Below are 23,124 nucleotides of genomic sequence, written 5' to 3' on the forward strand. Positions count from 1 at the left end.
TTTTCATTGCTCAAAAAGGTGCTTACAAGGATGAAAAGGGAGGAACAACAATTAAAACCGGGTTTGTAACAATTATATTTGTTACAAACCAGAACGACCCACATTATGTGTCACTGATACTGTTGCTCTAAGACTGCTGCCGCTGTGTCGCAATAACTGTAGCAAATTAAGACTGCTTCCGCTGTGTCGCAAAGTTTGTAGCAAAATAAGACTGCTCAGTGTGGGTCTTATGTTCTTCGTGTTCTTGGTACAGCAGCAGCAATGGAGGTTTCTGAAACTCTGATTTTTCGTCTCTGTTGTGTTCTCTCTCTCCCCCCCAACTCTCCATCCCCTCTCTAAGACATCCCAGAACCCTTTATATACTCGCATCATCCAGAAAATCTTCGTCATAATTCCCAATAATTTCTTTTATTTCTCGGGAATATTTTCCTTCTTTATCTATTTTTTAGCCAACCACGGGTGTAATTCATCTCTGCACGCGTTATTCTTCAGCTCAACCAATACAACACGGTTCAACTAGATGTGTATACGTCTCAGATAACGTTGAACTTGCAACATCCACATTAAAACTTTCCGAGAATAATTCGACCTTTGTCTTGCCGAGTGTATATCCTTTTCTTTTTTCACACGCTTCTTCTGAGCTGGCTAAGTCCAAAATATTTCGCAAGATCAAATCGAATCAAACAAGATACACAATGTCCAAATCTCCACGCAACTGCCAACTATACTTCAAAACCAAAACCCGAGAAATAACTCTCTCCCTGTTTCACCCAACACCGGATTATCCAACCCAAGTTTGTTGATTTGAAGGCCTATACCATCCCTGTTAAGCCCAAAAAGGTCCACTGGAACCAATTACGACGATTGAATCTCCTCCAAAACCTCCAAAAATCCGAACCCTAATTCTGGTCGGTGAGAAGCAATTTTCCCGCCACTTTTGAATTTTAAATTAAAGAAGATGACCTCCCCCTAATCCTGTATGGGTGTCCCTTTAGTACTTGCCTAATGGGGTGTAAACAGTAAAGAATGTGCCCCTTATCCAAAACTGAGAGTCCGAATAACATGTGCCCTCCGGCGGGTGCCTATATCAACTTTTCGAGACGAATTTTCCAAAAATGCCTACAAACACATAAAATACCAAAATTAGTACAAAATCGAGTGCCAACAATATATAGTATTGAGATCAAATTAGACATAAAAATGCGTCTATCAAATACCCCCAAACTTATTTGTTGCTAGTCCTCGAGCAAATTTATTCCAGAGAAAAAAATTCAAACTCACTAGGTGGCCCTAGTGACCGAGTTATAGTCTCGGGAGGGTTTACCAGAGGTGTACCCACAAAACCTTTACTCCTACTTGGTCACAAGTATTCAAAGAGCTATGAGGACATACATATTCTCAACCTATCTCCAAGTAACTAGAATGCTAGAGAAACTAAAGGTGCCAGCTCTAAAGATGATTAAAGAAAAGGGGAGACACATCCGCAACACTGCTAGATAAAGAGATATCCGCTACACATCTAGATAAACATTGTAAGATGCGTCCGCTGATTTACAGCTGGATAAGATTAGGAGAGAGATAGAGATGAGAGGGACATCTGCTACACAGCTGGACTAATTACGTGTGATGAGTTAAACCAGTGCTAGAAAGATCTTGTGCCAGATGGAAAGCGGACTAACAAAGCAACCAAAATGCATCTCTCTTCGACTCTCTCATAGTGCTCAGTAGAAACAACGTCTTCTTCGGCTTCAACTGTTGATGATAAACTCTCGAACCTCGTAGAACCTTGACAATAAACTTTTCTCCTTAATTTCTTGCTTGAAACTCTTTATAGATTTCTACTTCCCTATGGCCTTATTGAACAAAACTTAACGATGATTTTTTTTTTCCATTTTTCATTTTTTTTTTTCATTTTTTTCATTTTTTTTTGTAGACAAAAATAAAAAGACAAAAATTTAAATGTCCATGAGAGAAGGACTTTAGAACTTGGATCTTCGCAACTTGTGACGTCTTGGTATCATGAACTTCAACAACTTATATCATTTGTTCTTATAACTTTTTGTAACTAAGTCTTCAACTTTGATTTTTGAAATATTCTTTTCTATTGTTACTTCTAAACCTTAAACGTCTTCAACTTTCTTCATATATTTTGATGTCGCTCCGCTTGTTGATGATGATAAGTTTCTACTAAGAGAGAGTCGTAATAATCCAGTAACTAAGACTACATTGTGAGGTTGCTTTGTCTTTCTGGCGTTTCCTCCTGACCTACTCGCCTTTCCATCATGGATGGTTAGGTCCATCCTGGTTACCCTCTAAAAGGAACAAGTTCTCTCCTGAATTTCAAGGATCTCAATGTCTTTTTCTCTAATGTCTCAATAGGTTGATATCTCTAGCATTCCAATTTCTATCTTTTCGGTGAGAAACAGTATGTAAACTTAGCTAACCGGGTACTATGTGACGCTAGAAGTTTCAAAAATGCGACTAAAATGTTTCTTTTAGTTCTAAAGATAAAATTAAAAGCATGAACAAGGAGAAATTGTAACCACTTGAAGCAAAAGAGATAAGGAAGGATATTACCGTGTCGCAAGAATATTGGGTTACCTCCCAAGAAGTGCTAAGTTTAAAGTCTTCAGACAGACATCGGAAGGAATTAGTCACCTCATAGAATCATATAGAAGTAGTCGGAATAACTGTGGGTCATCTGGATCAAAAAGTATTACCCACGAGAAGAGGAAACTGCAATAGACCAAAAAGATAACGAACATACCCTTGTTTAAGACAACTACATCTAGTTGTGGCTCAGGTTCAGGTTCTATAACTGGGTCTAGATAACAGGTTTTCATCGGTTGGATTTCCTCAAAGCTAAGATCCGGTTCAGGTATTAGAGTCTGGAAAAACTCAACTAAGAACTTAGAAGCACATAACAACAACCTGAATAATTGGGGATCCTCTAAGTCAATTAGATTTGACTCACACAGCTGACCACAATGAAAGAGGTGGTCTTCCTTAAGAAAATGTGTTGACCATAATATCCTAAAGTGATTAGGTTTAGTCTCAAAACTTAATAACCGACACATCTTAAAATCAAAAGTTCCCACAATTGGAAGAAAAGTTTTTGGTGGGAAAACAAAGTCAATCTTGGTATCATAGCCTGGGTTAACCACATCAACCAGAGGATGGGTTTCTAACAACTGAGCTTCTTTCTGGACATCATTAGGTTCTGGAAAACGTGTATGAAGATAATCTTGTAAGATGGTTGAGTCACAAATGTCAAGTCCTACAGGAGGGTACTTTCTAAGAGTTAAAGCACACGGAGAATGATAATCACCCCCAAACTTAGAGTTTTTTGTGTCTCTAGAAAGACTAGTCACAACTTCCCTAATTTCTAGGTTATCAGATTCCTGAAAATGGTCAATTGCTTCTTCTAAGCCTGGTTCATCCTCACTCATCTCTACGAGTTTATCATCTTCTACGACTAGTGTTTCTAAATCGCTAGATTCTAAAACAATATTCTCAGGGTAAACTCTTTCCTCTAAACCATCATCATAATCATATAAAGGATTATCAGAGAAAGTTTCATATAAAGGCTCATCAACTAAGGTTTTAATCATAGTTACCTCCTCCAATTCACTGATAGGCACATCAAATAATGGATTATCCAACATACTGCAGGCTAAAGGATCATGAACTACATCGTCTAAAACGGTGGTATCTCTAGTCAAATCCACATCCTTTTGAATAGGTGAATAATTATTAAAATTATTTGGATTTGTACTAGAAATAACACGATCATTATAAAGCTCAACCGGAGTAACAAATTCCCGATCACTATGCCTACATATTTCATGTTCTTCATCAATACTATCCTCATCATAATCATCACTATAATAACATGAAAATGATCGAACCTTATCAAAACAAGTAGTGTTACCAATTCTAACCTCGTTATCTTGATTACGTGAATAAAAACTATCCTTATTTTCGAGGGTGGTATTGGGAAAACTACACTGGAAATTAAGACTATCCTGAGCAAGTTTTTCCACAATCCTATTTGTATTCTCAGTAAATTTCTTGAGGGTCTCTTCTAGAGATAACTTAGTTGACCGCTCTACGGACTCTTCTGGGAGAAGAATATTATAAGTATCTTTCATAAATAACTTTCGTGCTGACTCATTGAAACTCTTGAGAGACTCTTCTAGAGAAATAGAAGGATTGTTTTGCTCGTATGACCTGTGGGTATGTGGATAGTAATTGGGCTCAAAATGGTATGGACCATAACCTTCAAAGGTTTCGCGTTCCCAATCACTATTCACACTATGGTCATAAAAAGGATAATGTCTAAGCTGCTCAGTCGGATACTCATTGTATTGGCTATTATAATACCAGTTCGACATCCTAACTGCAAGGGAATTCTAAACAAACACAAAGAAGGCTGACTCGACCACAACAAGCCTATTTTATCTAGCAAACAAAAAGCACGATGGTTCCACTTAGATTGTTTCTAGACCAGCTTCTAATCTTCGAAAAGGAATTCGTTACAATTTGAGCAAACTCCTCTGGAATCAATTCGAGTCAAAGTAAGTTGAATAGAGGCGAGGGAAGCTGCGTAGAGCTTTGATACCCAAGGCCTCACCGCATTACAAGGCGGCGCAGTCACGCATTCAACTCACAGAAACCATCATGAACTTTGAAGTATGCTTAAAAGAGTAACCAATATTTTTCGAATGACTTTCCTATTAAGCTCGTTACCCTATCGGTCTCGTTCTAGTCCAAATTTTAAGGTTTAGGTTCGCATAGGTTACGTGTTCCTAAGGCGGGCAAAAAGGAAAGGGTGATGAAATCCGAGTCCTTATCTTGATTTGTCCAGGCCTTGCCCTTTACTAGAAAATTAAATCCGATTTCAGGTCCTCAACATATAAGCATACAAAATCATTCAGTAAACCCGCTGACAGGGGATTCGCGGGTGTTTAGAATTCTTACCTCCCGTTCCAGACGGGGGATGAACCGTTGAAGTCGACTCGGGCCACGACTCCTATGTCATGTACGAACCCGAGGGGACGAGGCGATATCGTAATCACCATCCTTCTCTGCAAACAGTTTATTTAAAAGTACCCTTCCGTAGGGTTTTAAAAAAATAAATAAATAAAAATGTCCAATGTCCAAAAATAAAAATGTCCAAAAATAAAACTTTACAAAAATAAAAAACTTAATTACAGTTTCTAAAAAAATAAAATAAAAATAGAATATCTATATACAAAAAATTTCTTCTTCACTCCTTTTGGATTCCTCCTTTCTTTTCTTCTTTGGCTTCGCTTTTGTTTTCAACACTTTTTCCCCTTTTCTTTAGCTCAGTTCCAAATCTGAAAGCAAACAAGAAATACCAAAAGGCGTAAAAAGGAACAAATAAAAAAAAAAAAACTATAAACAAATCCGCGTCGGCGGCGCCAAAAATTGATGGTATTTTTTCAATTGAGTTGTAGTAAGATGATTTGTTCACTCAGATTTGTTGAGAAGTTATTTTAAGACTTAATAAAGAAAATAAGGAAAAATATATATACAAAATTTGTCACAGGATGAAGAGAGACCGGGACTCGGGATTTCACTACTTTTCATATTGTTGTGGTTCAGTCATTACTTCTAGACAATAAAGCTAAAACAAAAGAAGTTGTGACTCTAGTTCTTTGCCAAAAATAGATTTCGTAAAATATTATTTGTAAGTTAAAAGCATGACGCATCTGAAGTAATTAAAACTAAGCATGCGGCATCTAACAAAATAACAAGTAATTAATAGAAATCATAAAACAATTAAATCTATGCAAAAAGTCAATAAAAGAATTAATTCATTTACCACAATCATGAAAAGTTGCTTCCTCCGTTGTCCCGGTGGTGGGGTTTAGCTTCTCATGGTGAAAACATACTCAAAGGAATTTTTCATTGCTCAGAAAGGTGCTTACAAGGATGAAAATGGAGGAACAACAATTAAAACCGGGTTTGTAACAATTATATTTGTTACAAACCAGAACGACCCACAGTATGTGTCACTGATACTGTTGCTCTAAGACTGCTGTCGCTGTGTCGCAATAACTGTAGCAAAATAAGACTGCTTCCGCTGTGTCGCAAAATTTGTAGCAAAATAAGACTGCTCAGTGTGGGTCTTATGTTCTTCGTGTTCTTGGTGCAGCAGCAACAATGGAGGTTTCTGAAACTCTGATTTTTCGTCTTTGTTGTGTTCTCTCTCTATCCCCCAACTCTCCATCCCCTCTCTAAGACATCCCAGAACCCTTTATATACCAGCATCATCCAGAAAATCTTCGTCATAATTCCCAATAATCTTCTTTTATTTCTCGGGAATATTTTCCTTCTTTATCTATTTTTTAGCCAACCACGGGTGTAATTCATCTCTGCACGCATTATTCTTCAGCTCAACCAATACAACACGGTTCAACTAGATGTGTATACGTCTCAGATAACGTTGAACTTGCAGCAGCCACATTAAAACTTTCCGAGAATAATTCGACCTCTGTCTTGCCGAGTGTATATCCTTTTCTTTTTTCACACGCGTCTTCTGAGCTGGCTAAGTCCAAAATATTTCGCAAGATCAGATCGAATCAAACAAGATACACAATGTCCGAATCTCCACGCAACTGCCAACTATACTTCAAAACCAAAACCCGAGAAATAACTCTCTCCCTGTTTCACCCAACACCGGATTATCCAACCCAAGTTTGTTGATTTGAAGGCCTATACCATCCCTGTTAATCCCAAAAAGGTCCACTGAAACCAATTACGACGATTGAATCTCCTCCAAAACCTCCAAAAATCCGAACCCTAATTCTGGTCGGTGAGAAGCAATTTTCCCGCCACTTTTGAATTTTAAATTAAAGAAGATGACCTCCCCCTAATCCTGTATGGGTGTCCCTTTAGTACTTGCCTAATGGGGTGTAAACAGTAAAGAATGTGCCCCTTATCCAAAACTGAGAGTTCGAATAACATGTGCCCTCCGGCGGGTGCATATATCAACTTTTCGAGCCGAATTTTCCAAAAATGCCTACAAACACATAAAATACCAAAATTAGTAAAAAATCGAGTGCCAACAATATATAGTATTGAGATCAAATTAGACACAGAAATGCGTCTATCAAGGAAGGTACCCTAATTAAGGGAAATCTCTTACGACCGCTCGCTTAAAGACTTCTGTGGGATCAAAAAGCTCTACGAGTACTATTGCTGGGTAACTAGATAATTGCATTGTTATTTTAGTTTTCGATTATTGATTTGATTGACTAACGGTTGTTGAAACTTTGGTTGCACCTAGTTTGTATATTCTTGAGAACCTTCTCTTATGATGTAAAGCTCACTCAAACTAGATCAAAGTATCGACGGGATCTTTAGAACCATTTTCGGATCTAAAGACATCTTGTGATAATCCATTGTTAACATACACCGTTCTATGTGTGATTGATCACAAGAGGAATCAAGTTATGTTGTACATGTTATTGAAGGCAATAGAAGATTTGAAGATGAAGAAAAGTTTCTTATTAGTTTTGTATCTTATGAATATAGTGCACAAACCTTGATCAACTGAGATCCAACTAGAATCATGTTTATGTTTGATAGACTTGATTGTCTAGTTGTGTAAGATCAACATCGTTTTATAATTACTCTTTGAGTTCTATATTGATTGATTGCGAATCTAGAAATTGGCTATTTCGTTAATCAAAGTTTAGATTGATCTAACCAGACAAATGAGGTTATTAGTTTAAAGGGAGAGCCTTTGTCAACAACTCATACATTATATTTTAGCAAAGATTGATTATAGTGGTTACCAAACAAATTCTTCTTTTGCTGTTCGGAATACGATCCAAAGGAATTGCTATTCACGTGCGTGACTCTAGAAGTCGAAGGTGCAAGGATACTAAGGAAACTAAGTAGCTAGGGGTAGTCTAGTTGGTCTCAACTATACGAAGTTGGTATTTTATTTTGTATACCGGCTTAATTTTAAGAGTATTTATAATTGGACTAAGTCCCGAGGTTTTCTGCATTTGCGGTTTCCTCATTAAGAAAATCTTGTTGTATTATTTACTTTATTTCCGTATTATAATTGCTATTATAATTAATTAAATTATACAGGTACGTTAATCTGAATTACTTGACATTGATCCTAATAGTCAATCGGTTATTACTGTAACTATTGTAAAGTAAATATCTTGTTGTCGTATTGTCTCGACCTTGTCCACAGACAATCACACAAGGTATAGGACTTAAGTTGTATTGTCTCGACTTTGTCCATAGACGATCACTTAAGATACCAGACTTATAGGTTGATAATCTAAAGATTGTGGTGTATTTAGGTACCCCCGTCTATTTCAATTGGTATCAGAGCAGACAAACACGAAAAATATCTAACAATGTGTGTTTGGTGCGATCCAACCTATAAGACATGAGTCAAGGTAATATAATAAAAGTAAAGCTAAACTTATAAATGACTCAGTCAGCGTACATCAAGATTTTGAGAACAATATCTCAAAAAGGGCCACTGGTAATCGGTCTAGTAATCCTTCCTTGTCAAAATCAAGTTCAAAGTCTATTACTAACAAACACTTGATTTTGTACAAGAAAAAGATGCATCCCAAATATAAGAGAAAATTACATTATTCGAAATATGTTTAGGGTCTGATTCCAATTATTGGTGAAAAATCTCATGTTACTACTTTCTCAGATTATAAGGAAGATTCAAATTCACCATCCTGTTCTAATCCTGAAAATATATCTGTACTGAAGAGCTTTTTCAATAAAGTCAAAGTATTTTCAGAAACAGGAAAATCCATTAATTAAGTAAATTACACACGTATGTTAATCCGAATTACTTGACATTGATCCTAATAGTCAATCGTTTATTACCGTAATTATTGTCAAGTAGATATCCTGTTGCCGTATTGTCTCGACCTCGTCCATAGACAATCAAACAAGGTATAAGACTTAAGTTGTATTGTCTCGACTCTTTCCATAGACGATCACTTAAGATACCAGACTTATAGGTTGATAATCGAAAGATTGTGGTGTATTTGGGTACCCCCGTATATTTCAATTGGTATCAGAGCAGACAAACACGAAAAATATCTAACAATGTGTGTTTGATGCGATCCAACCTATAAGACATGAGTCAAGGTAATATAATAAAAGTAAATCTAAACTTATAAATGACTCAGTCAGCGTACATCAAGATTTTGAGAACAATATCTCAAAAAGGGCCATTGGTAATCGGTCTAGTAATCCTTCCTTGTCAAAATCAATTTCAAATTCTATTACTAACAAACACTTGATTTTGTACAAGAAAAATATGTATCCAAAACATAAGAGAAAATTACATTATTCGAAATCTGTTTGGGTCTGATTCCAATTATTGGTGAAAAATCTCATGTTACTACTTTCTCAGATTATAAGGAAGATTCAAATTCACCATCCTGTTCTAATTCTGAAAATATGTCTGTACTGAAGAGCTTTTTCAATAAAGTCAAAGTATTTTCAGAAACAGGAAAATCCATTGATTAAGTAAATTACACACGTATGTTAATCCGAATTACTTGACATTGATCCTAATAGTCAATCGTTTGTTACCGTAACTATTGTCAAGTAGATATCCTGTTGCCGTATTGTCTCGACCTCGTCCATAGACAATCACACAAGGTATATGACTTAAGTTGTATTGTCTCGACTCTTTCCATAGACGATCACTTAAGATGCCAGACTTATACGTTGATATTCGAAAGATTGTGGTGTATTTGGTACCCTCGTCTTTTCACAACTCAAATGTCACCCATATCTCTTCAGACACCATAACTTCCCAAACAACCATCCAACAATTCTTACATCAGACAACCCCAACCTCAACCATTACCTCATTTTGTTTTCTCTTATGGTGTTTACGGATAACCAGAATTGAGCTTATATGTCGTTCGAATTGAGCTTTAGTGTAGGATTTAAAAAAGCGGCAGGAGTACTCATGTGCAAAGGATACCCTACCTCATTACTACATACCTGGCATTTCACCATCTAGTATTCTAATAAGTAACGCAAAAACAACAGAAACCATCTCATTCGGCGTGTTTCGTTTGCAGGGATTCGAAGGAGAAAACTTTAATAGCTCTAGCACAATCATTAAGAATAACAACGGCTTTAACAACTGAAATTTGGGTAATACTAATGACTAACATAACCGCGACAGAAAAACATTGCCAAAGGTTCTTTTCAAGACAGATTCAGAAAATCTCATGGGTTTCACCAGCTCAGCCACTGAATTGTCGTGGTGTATATCGGGATAGCCGTTGAAATAACGCTACGAATATGCCAAATACCATATTGCGTTATCCAGCACAACTATAAAGAATCAAACCAGACCGCAGATGGCCCAGCTAGTTACGGAGCAGATGGAAGTCAAAGTGGAAATCTTTCGACAACAACCTGAAACCCGATCCTATATTTTTTTAACTAGATTATTTTATATGATTTTATAGGCGCTTAATACCCACTTATGTAATCGTTTTTTGGTTGATTAACAAAATTGATGCTTAAAAGAAAATTCATCATTGGGATTGAAATCAATTTACTGCAATTACTAATTTACTATTTAAAATTGTCCACTCACTGATTGGACAACACAGAGTATAACGAATTTACTAGAGTACTAATCAATCAACAATTCTACTTCTACTGCTTCTTTTTTGTACTAGTCAAACTATAACGACTAAACAGTCAAGGATCCCACATCAATAAAAAGTGACAAAATAGGAGTTTTACTAAATATCGACATTCTGAATTTTTTGAACCTCTACTAGTTTGGAGCTTTTTCTCGTTTTGAAATTTGAAAATTTCAATTTCAGAAGAATACCGCTCCTCTTACATAAAGATAAGGGAACAAAACATTTTTTATATTAGTTCACTCCCTCTCAGAAGAACTTCTCTTTCTCTCTCTCTCCTTTTCTTCCCACAGAAACCCTAAAAACCTTAAGAAATCACAAGGTAAAATCTACTCTCCCTCTCTCTCTTCTTTTATTAAGTTAAGAAACAAGATCTAATTTTGTTGTTGTTGTTGTTTTGTGTGTGTGTGTGTGTTTTAGATATGGCTTATTCAAGAGATAGATTGGTAAGAGAAGATCCAATGATGATAATGTCTGGTGGTCGAAGATCTAATAATAATGGTATTTGGCAAGATTTATTACAAGAAAGAAGAAGTTCATCAAGATTAAATATGAACACTAGCGGTGGAAGGAATTTGTTTGGATCGCCGATTCAATCTTCTTCTTCTAGATTCGTGAGAAGATCTACTACAGAAATGTCTCCTTCCATTAGACGAGATGCTGGTTATCATGGTACTCCTGGGATAACGTCTAGGTTAGGAAGTGAACGGTATAGGAATGATCATCTATATGGAACTCCTTTGATGAATGTTCAAGAAAACCCTTTTTCTGGTATTGGTAATCGACGAAGAGGAGGGCGTCTCAGGAATAACAATAGTCAGTTGCCCAATTGGTATCCAAGAACTGCTCTAAGGGATATTACTGGAGTTGTCAATGTACGCATCTCTCTTTTTTCTTTCTTTCTTTTTCTTAATGGATTCTGTGTTTGAATGATTCCTTTTTTTAGGGTTTTTATTTTTTATTGCTCTATCCATGTCTTGAAGTAGAAAGCTAAGAAATTTTTAAAAAGGGATTTGCTTAGTAGATGGGTTCGATCTTAAAAGTCGGTTTTTATAGAGAAGATCAAGTCATGTCTAACCTTTCGTGAAAATTCAATTGTTTATTTTCTTCTCTTCTTTGTGATAGCAGTATTGGGTACCATCAAATGAAGATGGTACTAGCTAGGGTTAGTAAGAAAGTATTTGCATCAAAGTTTTCAGTGAATCAGAACATTGAATCCTGGAGATAAGTAGTTATTGAGTTTGGGGTATTAGTATCGTTTACAGGGTTGTTGGGTTTTGGTTTAATAAGGTCTTTAACATGATTGTGGGTCTGTGTTAATGTCTTCCGCAGGCACCAGCAACTTGCTAATGTTAGCCAGTTTTTAGGAATATTTTCTTCATGATTTTTGTGTCGATGAAATTGGTCCATCGAAAAGTGTTTACATTGTTGCCTGATGTTGAGATGGTGAATCAGTGATATACTTTGCTGCACCATGATGAGATGAATGTAATATAATCGGTGATCATTTGACTTTAATGTGATATTGGTTTCAAAGTTGTGGTATGACTTTCTTAGACCTACATTTCCTGCATTTCTGCACCCGATGTATTTTTCATTTGGCATGAATTCTTTTTGTAATTTAGGCAATTGAAAGGAGAAGAACCCGATTGAGAGAGGGTGACAGCCATCTGACTTCAAACCCTGAACCACCGCAATCTAATGTTCTAGGCTCCAACCTATCCGATACTGGGGCTCACCTCGAGCCTGAGTTCACTTTGGCCACCCCAAATTTGAAGGCTGCTGCAGTTAAAGCTCACATGACGCCTGTCCAGCACCTGCCGAAGAATTTCCTTGGCACTTATACTACTGATGAATCTGATTTCCTGACTCCCCAAAAGCAATTGTTAAACTCAATAGACCAAGTTGGAAAAGTTGTACTGGAGGAACTCTTAAAGATGAAGAGGACACCTACTGCTAAAAAGGCCGAGAGACAAAAGAAAGTACGTACTTTGATGGCCATGCGTTGATACTCAGTTCCATTTTTTAGTTGCATAGAGAGAAATAGTGGAATGAAGTGATAACAGAGGAAGAAGTAGCTGAGTAACTGAGAAGGAATAGCAACTGATTGGGTAGTATAAATCATCCACTGATGATTTTTACCTTTTAGAATTTGATTTGCTTAGGGAGCTATGTTTTGTCTTTTTCAGTTTTCTATATTGATGCATCAGCTGAAAGTCCGAGTAAGACTAGTAAGCATCATCGATGTCTAATGTTTTCTGCTGAAAGTCTCGGTGCAAGACTAGTAAGCATCATCAGTGTCTAATGTTTCTGCTGAAAGTCTCGGTGTAAGACTAGTAAGCAATATCAATTTCTGCTGAAGAGCTCTCTTAGGATAGTAGTGACTGTTGGTTAATGTCTTTCGCTGAGCGTCTTGGTAAAGACTAGTAAGCATTGTTTTGCAACTCATGTACAGCTAAGGTCATAAGGCTCATGTATCGTTTCTGTTGTAGTGCAATAACAGATGATTGCTTTTACTTGTTCAATCTTTGTCGTTGTTATCTCCTTTTTTTGGCAAAAGAAAGCTGTCTATTTTTACAGATCATTGTGGGTTATGGTATCAACACCTGTTGTGGTCTTATGTTTGAATGATGGTAGGTTTCACCAAAATTACCAAGGACAGGTACCCCACCAAGTACTAATAGCTTATTTGACTCGCTATTGAACTCTCAGGTTTGTTCAGTTTTGGCAGTACCACTGGCAGGTGGTAGTTTATCTGAAGTCCTAACTGCAAATGACCAGTTGTGATACTCTGAAACTAGTTATGGGATTGTATAACATCATATGATAGAACAGCGCAAATATTAGAGATAAGGGATGAAACTAGTGGAATACAAGGCACATCATATGTTGTAACTATTATATGGAGTAACTGGAGTCACTTCTTCTGATTAGAGTCATGCTTGTCAGGTTCTAGGGAAAGCTGATCATACAATGGAAAAATAAGCAAAAATTGGTTTGATTTGTTATTTTAAAGTGACAATTGTGCGGTGCAGTATCTCCACCGGGGTATAGTTGAAGTGCAGAACCCCAGTCATATGACCTAGGAATTCAATACTTCTGGCCAGTTGCAATGAAATGCTGATATCGCATTTCTCTGGCATCTTAGGCGCTACTGATAATAATCAAAGATATCTGCCATAAATTAGAAACGGCAGAATGAGATGACATTTCCCAGATGTATGTATTTCTTATCATCATTACTTGTTACAGTAGTCCAGATTGTTCTTATCATTAAAAGTTAAACCTAGTTTTGTAGATCACCTCAACTGCTAGTCCTACCTCCTACTCCCAAATTATGAAGCCTTGCCATGTAAAAATGAATCAGCAAAGAGTCTACTTAACCCTTTTCTCGAATAGAAACACAAATAGATCTGTCAAATTTATTACATTTGGTAACCTTGAACTTAGCAAAATGTAATCAAATAATTAGCTCCAGTACATGTTACGATACTTGTTGAGTCATCAAATGCATATCTATATGCATCTGGGCAAGCTTCCTTGAAGAGATTTGAGTAGTTTGTTGGTTTGCACATTGATGGTTGTGCATAAGCACCTGTGCAACAATATTCAGGAGTATTGAACACCATGCATGCACTTTTACATTCCATAACCCGTTTCTTATACAAGACTTGTAAACTACTAGGGCAATTTTGGTTCAAATCTGAAGCACAACTTAGTGATTTACACATCCCTGTTCCACCTGAAGGCGATATGGATATGGGAACGTTAAAGCCATCGACAAGGCTAATATCGTAAAAATCATTGGGACTATTGACTGTGAACTCAGCAAGTGAAGCAGCTGGTGCACCGCCTGCGCCAGAGCATTCTAATACACCTCCACAGTCACCTGTCAAACAAGAACCCTTACCAGTTTGGTCGAATGAGCAACCAACTCTACCCCAAAAACGACCTGACCAACCATAGGGTGCATTTACGGTAACAACTTCATTGGGTCCTAACCGAAACCCGCCATTTCTTAGATTGTCTTTGCCTGCTCCTGGTTGAATACCTGGCCAGATATCGTTCTCACATTTGTTTTGTAATGTAAAAATCGTCGCGCTAACTCCTACAAGCATGAGTTTAAGTCGCGAAAAATAATATAAGCTACGTAAGACAAAGCGAAACAACTGTCAATTAACTGCAGAAATTAATCACAATGATTTTTCGATTATAAGTACCTGACAAGAACAACAAATAGGAGATGATGATAAGGAGATGAAGAGTACAAAATAAAGCCATTGAATTTTGCAGTTTGGATGTGTTAACAGACATAACAAACTGCAAGGAGGAAGAAGGTCTAAACTCTAAAGAGAAGTACCCAGTTTTAAATAGTATCCTCTGATAGGTCATCCAAACACCCACATTCTGCGTGACAGAACTAGGCAAGAGCAATAATCTGATTAAAAAAAGATGCTTTCAAGGGCAACCTGCATGGTTCTAATATGCAAAATTAAACGACAAAGTATTTTATCAGGGCACGAGGTGGATCAACTGCTACTTAGATTTGCCTGTTTGTTTCATTTTTATACTGGGAAGTGGAAAAAGAGGTAGTTGACCCAGCTCCTTTAGGTGCATCTGATGTTGATTGGTTTCTTGCTATTAGTTTGATACCATCTTAGGCATCTTAGAACTAGAATAGATATCCTTTCCGTTGAAGTCTTATCCTTCTGATCACCCACTATAATGGTGAAACCCTTTTATCAACGATGGAACATTAGCTATAGGGAGGGATCAACAAAACTCTGTGAAGCTCAACACCTGATCATTTTCCTTGAATTGAATGAAAGGCAATTGCGTCTTTTATTCCCTGAAAGAGACCACCACTATGTATCTTGGACAATCACAATAGCCAAGGACAATAACAGACTTTTCTTGGCCATGTGCTTGCATTTTCTTTATCAGATATAGAAATTAAGACAACAAGAATCAAACGAGAATTACAATGAGCGGGAAAAAACAAAATAACTCTACAGATTTCTTCCACAGTATATCCCTTTCTCTGGCGATAAATTAGTTTCGGTGACTGCACATTTACAGATCCTGCTAGCCCCTAATCAAATAGTCTCACTCCATGGCGACATCAATGGTTACCCCTCAACTAAGCATGCCTGCAGACCCTCGCAAATTTTCAAAATCAAGGCTCAGTCACCCGAAGAACATGCTTAAGCAGAGGATAAGTTCATGAAATATCTTCAGTCTTGAATCAAAATTAGTCATGTCTCTGCCATCATTACTGCTTTTGAAGAAAGTGGCCATAGCGGTGAGAGCGCAACGACTTTGCCGATGACAATTAGGGTTGGTGATAAAAGCTCAGCAGAGGTAACTTTGTCTACAAGATCATGCAATTCTGCAAATACCTACATTCAGACAACCACCAATAAGCAGGGACAGATGTAAACAAAAGGAAACGGGATATTATTCGTAGTCTCTTCTTGAAGAAGGCTTACAGAGTTCAATCAGCTAAGCTGTACTCTTATCCCTTTTTATTCTTCGTCAAACCCCCTCATTTTGTTGAAAAATAATGGAGAAATGCTTATACTAGTGCCGGGGAATGTAAGGCCGGGTGCTTTGCATTTGCCCAATTCTAAAACCCAACAAACATTGCCATATCAATAAAGTACTGGTTTAAGCTTTTCTTGTTACCATTGTTGATAGCCAAGACAACCATGAAATTGCAGACAAGCCAAGTACACGTTTAGTTTATGATAACAAAAACTAGATTCGAAACCTGCATATTTTGAAATTTGGGTTTCAGACAAGTTGGATATTAAATCCAAAAACTGTTTACAAAGCCAGTATTGTACAAACAAGATTCTAGCTGTTCTATCAAAATTGTCACAAAGAATTTGGTTAAGGAAATACCAAATTACCAATACATAATTTGGGTTTATTTTGCATCCCATACTTTCAGCGCAGTGAATCCTATTAAATAATGATCCCAACAAGACTAAGGTTCATCCAGGGAACTAATTATTGGTAACAAGATACGTCAGCATAGCACGAAGGACTGAACAAGAAAACTCTTAACCGAAAACAATCATTTGCTTACCATCCGCTGTTGAGGAGTTGTCCCCCGTTCAACCGCAACTGCGGGTGTATCAGGTGGCAAACCTTGACGCATCAACTTCTGAGCAAGTGAAGGAAGGGTCGATAATCCCATGTAAACAACTAAAGTACAATCTTGGTCCGCAGCATTCTCTGCAACAAACAATGGGTCTGTTCCTCCTTTCCTCGAGTGCCCAGTCAGAAACCTAACACTATTGGCAACACCACGATGAGTCAATGGTATTCCAAGCTCAGCTGCTATTCCTGAAGCAGCAGTTATTCCTGCAATCATGAAAATGCCATTACAGTTTGTGTCACGATGATTGTATTTACTCCATCAATGAATAGAAGGCTAAAATGATAAATGTTATACCTGGGATCACCTTCACTTGAATCCCTTGTTGTTGCAAAAAATCCATCTCCTCGCCACCCCTCCCAAATACCTACAAATCAACAGAAGCGATTTCAGGAGATATATCTCTTCCAGGTTGAGCAGGTAGTTTGCTTGGACAAGGAACCTCTCAAAAGAGCTCAAAATTGAAGGCACTCAAATTAAATAACATTCAATTACTTTTGAGATATAAATTTAGATAAATGAGAGATTGCATTGGAGATACTGAGTTAAATGTAGTTCCTAAATGGAAAATAGAAACTCACCAGCGGATCCCCTCCTTTAAGCCTTACAACATTTGCACCAGCTTCAGCAAAACTAAGGAGCAACTCATGAATCTCTTCCTACATGAAGACGCAATATTTCTATTAAGAAGGAAGCGCAACTCTGTAATACACATTCTGAAATTCATGTCTAAAACCCTAAGAATTCACTCCTCAATCTTTCAAAGAAGCACAAATAGTAATTATTTTCGTTTCCTGGAAGACCCAGTTTTGAAAAAAAATAAAATCAGAACCCATAATTTCCCATTAGAAAAGCAAATCAAGCAACAGATAAAAAATAAATATAAAAAAATCTCACCTGAGTTCTGCTATGGTATCCAGCAGTTTTGCCAACATAGAGAAGCCTTGCATCTTGTCTGACTAAATTCAAAACATCATTAGAAACTAATCTATCATACAATAGAAGATCAGCACTCTCAATTGCCCTCAATGCTTTCAAAGTCAACAACTCCGGATCTCCAGGTCCAGTCCCAACCAAGAATACGTTCCCAGGCCCTTTATTTGAAAACCCATTTCCATTTCCATCTTCTCCTTGTCTCTTTTCTCTCAAAACCTGAAGCAATTTCTTCAACTCAGGTAATTGAAGAGCGATATCTTCATTTCTAATATAATTTGGATCAATTGGTATTGAACAACAAGTAGTATTATCAAATGACGAGTCTTTGGAATACAACCAATTATCTCTTTGATATCTCTCTACAGAGTGCTTTTCAGTGAATGGAGAAGAATTAGAGGAATAAGTGGTGGAAGGTGGGGTGTAGGATAAAGAACAGTTAGAGATTTGTAAATGATGGAATTTATGATTATGGGTTTTTTTAGAATTAGAAGTAGTTCCAGCTAGTAAAGATGGGAACTTGGTATTGAAAACCGCCATTATCGAGCTTACAACTGAAAATGATATCAGGCTGCTGTGTTCTTTTGTTATATATATATATATATATATATATCTGAAATGTATGAAGACAGAAAACAGGGAAAGGGGTTTTGTTTGGTTGTGTTGTTTAGAGAGACCCAAGGGGTACCGTAGTAGTATTAGCTTTTTGATAACCGGGAGGGGCGGTTTCTCACACTTTATTTAGTTTAGTTTGAAGAGGGTTAAGTTGAGTTATAGGCTGTTTGGATGTTCTCTGAGAAGCTACTTCTCAGCTTATTTAAGTCAATAAGTCAAAAGCTTGGTTGGATTACAAAAATAAACGACTTCTATAGGTTTTTGCTTCTCGCTTCTCAAAGAAGCAACTTCCGATGGGACCCGCCTTCATCCCCTCGGTTTTTTTCTTCTTTTTTCCCGACTTTTTTTTTTGATTGGTAATAAGGAAATTTATTAAGAGAAGACAGACAAGCTACCGAAAAAAATACATGTTACAAATTCCTACCAGGAAAGGACAGTGTATCTACCCAAAGAAAAATAACCTGAGAATTACCGGTACAAGGAACTACAACAAAAATAAAATCCCAAAGCAAGCCAAAACAATCAGATCAGGTACGTTTCAGGGTGGTTCGAAGACCACAATCTTCCAATTAAGCATGAAATCTTTAAGAGTAATGTTTTGGAACTCAGGTTGTAGGTGCATTCAATAAGCTAAGGTGTGTTTTATTTTCTGAATGATCTTGTCGATAGTATGAGACTTGTTATCGAAAGCTCTCTTATTCCGCTCTTTCCACAAGGACCATAGTATAGCAGCTGGCAAAGCTTTGATAACAGAGGATTTCCTGGAAACATTACTAGGACTAGGCCACGTGCTTAGCGCTATGGAAACTGTAGGAGGAAGCATCCAAACGAGATTGAATTCAGCACGAAAGAAATTCCAAATGTTACTTGTAGTATGGCAATGAAGGAGCATGTGCACATTTGTTTCTTCATCCCTTGTGCACAGGTAACAATGATTGACCCATGTGCGCCATCTTTTCTTGATCAACTGGTCTTGCGTTAAGACTTTGTGTCTAGCTGCCAACCATAAGAAGAAACTAACTTTAGAAGGTCATAACTTTGACCAAATTCTCTTAGGATGAACCAGCTCTTGAGAGTCATCATCTACACCATTAGTCTTCACTAGACAAAGATAACATTTTTTAACAGTAAACTCTCCAGCTTTTTGATCATCTTTCCATAATCTTATGTCGTCATTATTGGATGGAACTAGTCCATTAGATTCCAGCAGGTGGAATAGTGCAGCTATATCACTTATGACGTTATCGTGGACTCTTCTAGTGATGCCAAAATTCCATGTTTCAGAGATGCTCGAGTATACTTCACTAACAGTAAGCGTCTTCGATGTTGAGGCATTGTAGGCTGCAGGAAATTGGTTAGCTAATGGCTTCTCTCCAATCCAAATGTCGCACCAGAAACTTATTCTACTACCATCACCCAATTTAAAAAAAACAGTTAGCTTTGAAAGCTTCGTAGTGCTTGTGTATGCCTCTCCATATGCTACAACCATAATGATGTTTAGTATTCTTGGTGGACCACTCTGCTTGCATCATGCCGTACTTTTCTGCAATAATTTTCTTCCATAAAGGATTCTCTTTTAAACCAAACTTCCACAACCACTTCATTAACAGGGATATATTCATCAAATGCAGTTGTTTGATGCCTAATCCTCCTTGCCTTTTAGGCTTTAAGAGACTTTGCCACTTCACAGGGTGATATTTCTTGTCTCCATCACCACTATCTCATAAGAAGTTACGGATTATAGTTTCAAGCTTATGTATGACATTCATGGGAGCTTCAAAGATAGAGAAATAATAAACGGGAAGGGATGAAAGTACAAAATTTATCATGGTTAGTTCTTTTCTCCCAACTTTAATTTTCTCTCCTTCCGTGACATTAAAAATCTCAAGTAGAAAATTGAAAATTCCGATCAATTTGGTGTACTGCATTACCATTACCATCCCCTCGGTTATTTCCATTACCATCTAATACTACTAAATTCAATCTTTACGGATTTCACTATGCAACCTTAAATGCCATTGTGATGTAATGATCTTGCATTACAAAATGAATCTGGTTGGGTTCGAACCTTGTATCATTGTACTGAACATTTAGACTAACAGTTGTTGTAAATCCAAGAATAATGATATTGGGTTCAACTTGTCTGCGGGTGTTCTAATTATTTGATCAAAGGGTTGTGTTTGCATACAAAGGTTCATTGTGCTATTAAGTTGTTTGACAAAATGCTTGAGATGGGAATTAAACAGAATAATCACATGTATTGCTTTAATTACTAGGCTGTTTAGAATTGGCAATGTGAGTCCTGCTCTTAACCTGATCTATCTATGTATAATTCACTGATGGGCGTTTTATGTTTGATAGGTAAGCTAATATGAGGCACAAAGAATGTTTGATTCAACGGTGGCAAAGGGCCTTACATAGTGTTTACAACTTCAGTGTACAGATTAATGGGTATCGCAAGAGATCTAAATTGGATGATGCTAAACAACTCTTCAAGGAAATGAAAAATAAGGGATTGAAACCCAAATGAGTTACTTACAGTACGTACTATACCAGGTTGAAAAGTTAGATCTGCATAGAGCTTGGTAGTTGATAACTTGTCAAATCTCTGTTGCCAAACTAGCTTACTTGCTTAATGATTTATAAGTTACGAGTTTGCCAAACGAGCTTCTTTTGAATGTAATACTTCAGAAGTAACTTATGCCCGTCCAGGAGGAGAGAATAGACTATAGAGGGGTAATGACGAAAAGCCCTACCAGAGGCTTAAATCTGGAGCCCCCTGCACGGATACCCCACATTGAATTTTGATTATCGGCGGAGTTTGCATTACCCCCAAATAAATAAACAGCTATTTTGCATTATCCCCTTATTATTTGAAATAGGTAAAACCTGTTGTAGCTTGGAGACGTCGTAACTGAGTAGTTAATGGAGCACATGCAGTGCGTGTGTGTCAGAAAAATAAAAATTGTAAATTTCAAATATACCCTATATATGTGGGGAATTCTAAGCCTCTAAATGTTTTTAACTGTTCAACAGTTATTTTCCTCCCTACTTCTTATCGATCATCGTACATCCTTTCCTAATTAAGCCTATTATCTGATATAGAAGACAACAAGAAATATTTTGAAAGATTCCACTGAGTTAGAGCAGAAACAAACAATACAAAGAGAAGTCTGGTCGAGAATGGGTGGTGGATTTTCGAATCTCGACCGCGAGGTAAGTCCTGAATTCAACCATGAAAGGGGATAATGCACATTATTATATTTACGACGAGGGGGTAATACAAACTTTTCCAAATTTTTCCAGGAAACCAGTGAAGATGAAGTTTCCAGTGATGAAATTACTTGTCAAATATGTTTTCAATCAACACACTCAGCAATAAATTGCCAATTCCTGTACCCCAAATGTAGAAGATGTGATTGGATTAGAAGAGTTTCGGAAGGAAACACTCAAGCTAATCCACAAAGAAGATTTTTGAGGTGTTAAAACTTCAACTGTGGTGAATTCTAGTGGTTGGATGAAGCTTTGAAGTTGTCACCGCCCAAACAACATCAAGTAAAGGGGTGTTCAAATTGTGGTAGTCGTACACATTGGGCTAAAGATTCAACCGTAGGAAACATGAAACGGATTAGTGCAACTACAATTGTTAGTGAATTGTGTGATCAGTTTCAAGGCTCACTAAAGTTAGATAAAGGCCAAATGAAAAGAAATTCAATGTAGCTAGTGAAACTGAGTTGTAATAAACTGATTTAAGTCTTTAATAGTAGTAATCTCAAGTCTAAACAAGAAAGTGATCTGGCTAATAAATAAGCTTAATCAAGAACATAAGGATATAACAGAGTATTTTAGTAGTTTTCCCCTGCAAGATTAGCCTTAACAGAGGAACATCTCTGTAAAAAAAATAGCAACTACCCGTCCCTGCACAATGCTGAGCTAAATCATAGTATATTCTCCGTACAAAAGATTGATTGCATGCACATAGTAGAAGAAGAAGAAAAAAAACACATGTATATGAAATTAATGCTTCCAAGCTGTATGTGATGGGGGTTTAAAACATGCCCTCGTTCCATCTGCTGTAAATCCATTCTGGTTATGGAAGTTTGTTATTGTTGCCGCTCTTCCAGCTGCACCAGCATTTGTATAAGGAGGAGGCACATGTCTTGGTCTTGCTGCAGCTGCACTTCTTGTTGTAGCTGCACCTCTTCCTATTTGTTGATCAACAACACCCGTTGTTGTTGGTTGTGGTTGTGCCGCAATTGTGGCTCTTCCCATGCCCCTAAGGATAAGAAATGAACATTAGTAGTGTAACCAATAATGTAGATAAAATGAACATGCAAATAAAAAGTGCAAGGACATTAGAAATGCACCTGCCATCACTCTGTGTTATTTCAGTTAGAGGATTGCCCCATCATCTGCCCCTTCACCTTCCCCTTCCTCTAGCACTTGAAGATGGTCCATTTTTTGCAAGGAAAGTTCTGATATTGTGGTTTGAAGAACCACATTCACGACACTTTATGTTACCTTTATTTGGGTTTGATCTGCTGGTAGGCTTAGAAACAATACCTACAATTACTAACTGCAAGTGCACAATGTCAATATGCAACACAAGGCAAGAACAGGTCGATCCTCAGGGACAAGTTGGGTGTAAATTGAAGCCAAAGTCTTACTACAACTGATTCAATCCAAACAGTAACAAAAAGGGGTTTTGTTTGCGTC

At 37.2% G+C, this 23,124-nt stretch overlaps 3 protein-coding genes across 5 annotated transcripts; 1 reads left to right on the top strand and 2 right to left on the bottom strand.

Annotated features, from left to right (window-relative positions):
• Positions 1-10,933: 10,933 nt before the first annotated feature.
• On the top strand, positions 10,934-13,205 carry LOC113309157 (protein POLYCHOME-like). Its single transcript, XM_026557570.1, has 3 exons — positions 10,934-11,019; positions 11,118-11,572; positions 12,323-13,205. Exons 2-3 carry the CDS (start codon positions 11,120-11,122, stop codon positions 12,704-12,706), a joined length of 837 nt encoding a protein of 278 aa, XP_026413355.1. The 5' UTR covers positions 10,934-11,019; positions 11,118-11,119; the 3' UTR covers positions 12,707-13,205.
• Positions 13,206-14,143: 938 nt separating this feature from the next.
• LOC113355219 (thaumatin-like protein) lies at positions 14,144-14,815 on the bottom strand. The gene has a single exon (XM_026598038.1). The coding sequence runs from the start codon at positions 14,813-14,815 to the stop codon at positions 14,144-14,146; it is 672 nt and encodes a 223-aa protein (XP_026453823.1).
• A 678-nt stretch (positions 14,816-15,493) lies between these two features.
• Positions 15,494-18,400, bottom strand: LOC113309163 (siroheme synthase-like). 3 transcript variants are annotated; one of them, XR_003340421.1, is made up of 6 exons: positions 17,758-18,400; positions 17,442-17,519; positions 17,158-17,227; positions 16,789-17,066; positions 16,187-16,323; positions 15,494-16,096 (listed from the first exon to the last, which is right to left on the bottom strand). XR_003340421.1 is itself a non-coding variant. In XM_026557577.1 (5 exons), the coding sequence occupies exons 1-5, from the start codon at positions 18,331-18,333 to the stop codon at positions 15,953-15,955; spliced, it is 1,146 nt and encodes a 381-aa protein (XP_026413362.1). In that variant the 5' UTR covers positions 18,334-18,394; the 3' UTR covers positions 15,494-15,952. The 3 variants fall into 3 exon arrangements, 1 of the variants encoding a protein (XP_026413362.1); XR_003340423.1 differs by lacking the exon at positions 16,187-16,323 and adding an exon at positions 16,383-16,467 and having other exon boundaries at positions 15,989-16,096; XM_026557577.1 differs by lacking the exon at positions 16,187-16,323 and having other exon boundaries at positions 17,758-18,394.
• Between the last annotated feature and the right edge of the window lie 4,724 nt (positions 18,401-23,124).

Source organism: Papaver somniferum, chromosome 1 (genome assembly GCF_003573695.1).
Source record: "Papaver somniferum cultivar HN1 chromosome 1, ASM357369v1, whole genome shotgun sequence".
Taxonomy (NCBI): Eukaryota; Viridiplantae; Streptophyta; class Magnoliopsida; order Ranunculales; family Papaveraceae; genus Papaver; species Papaver somniferum.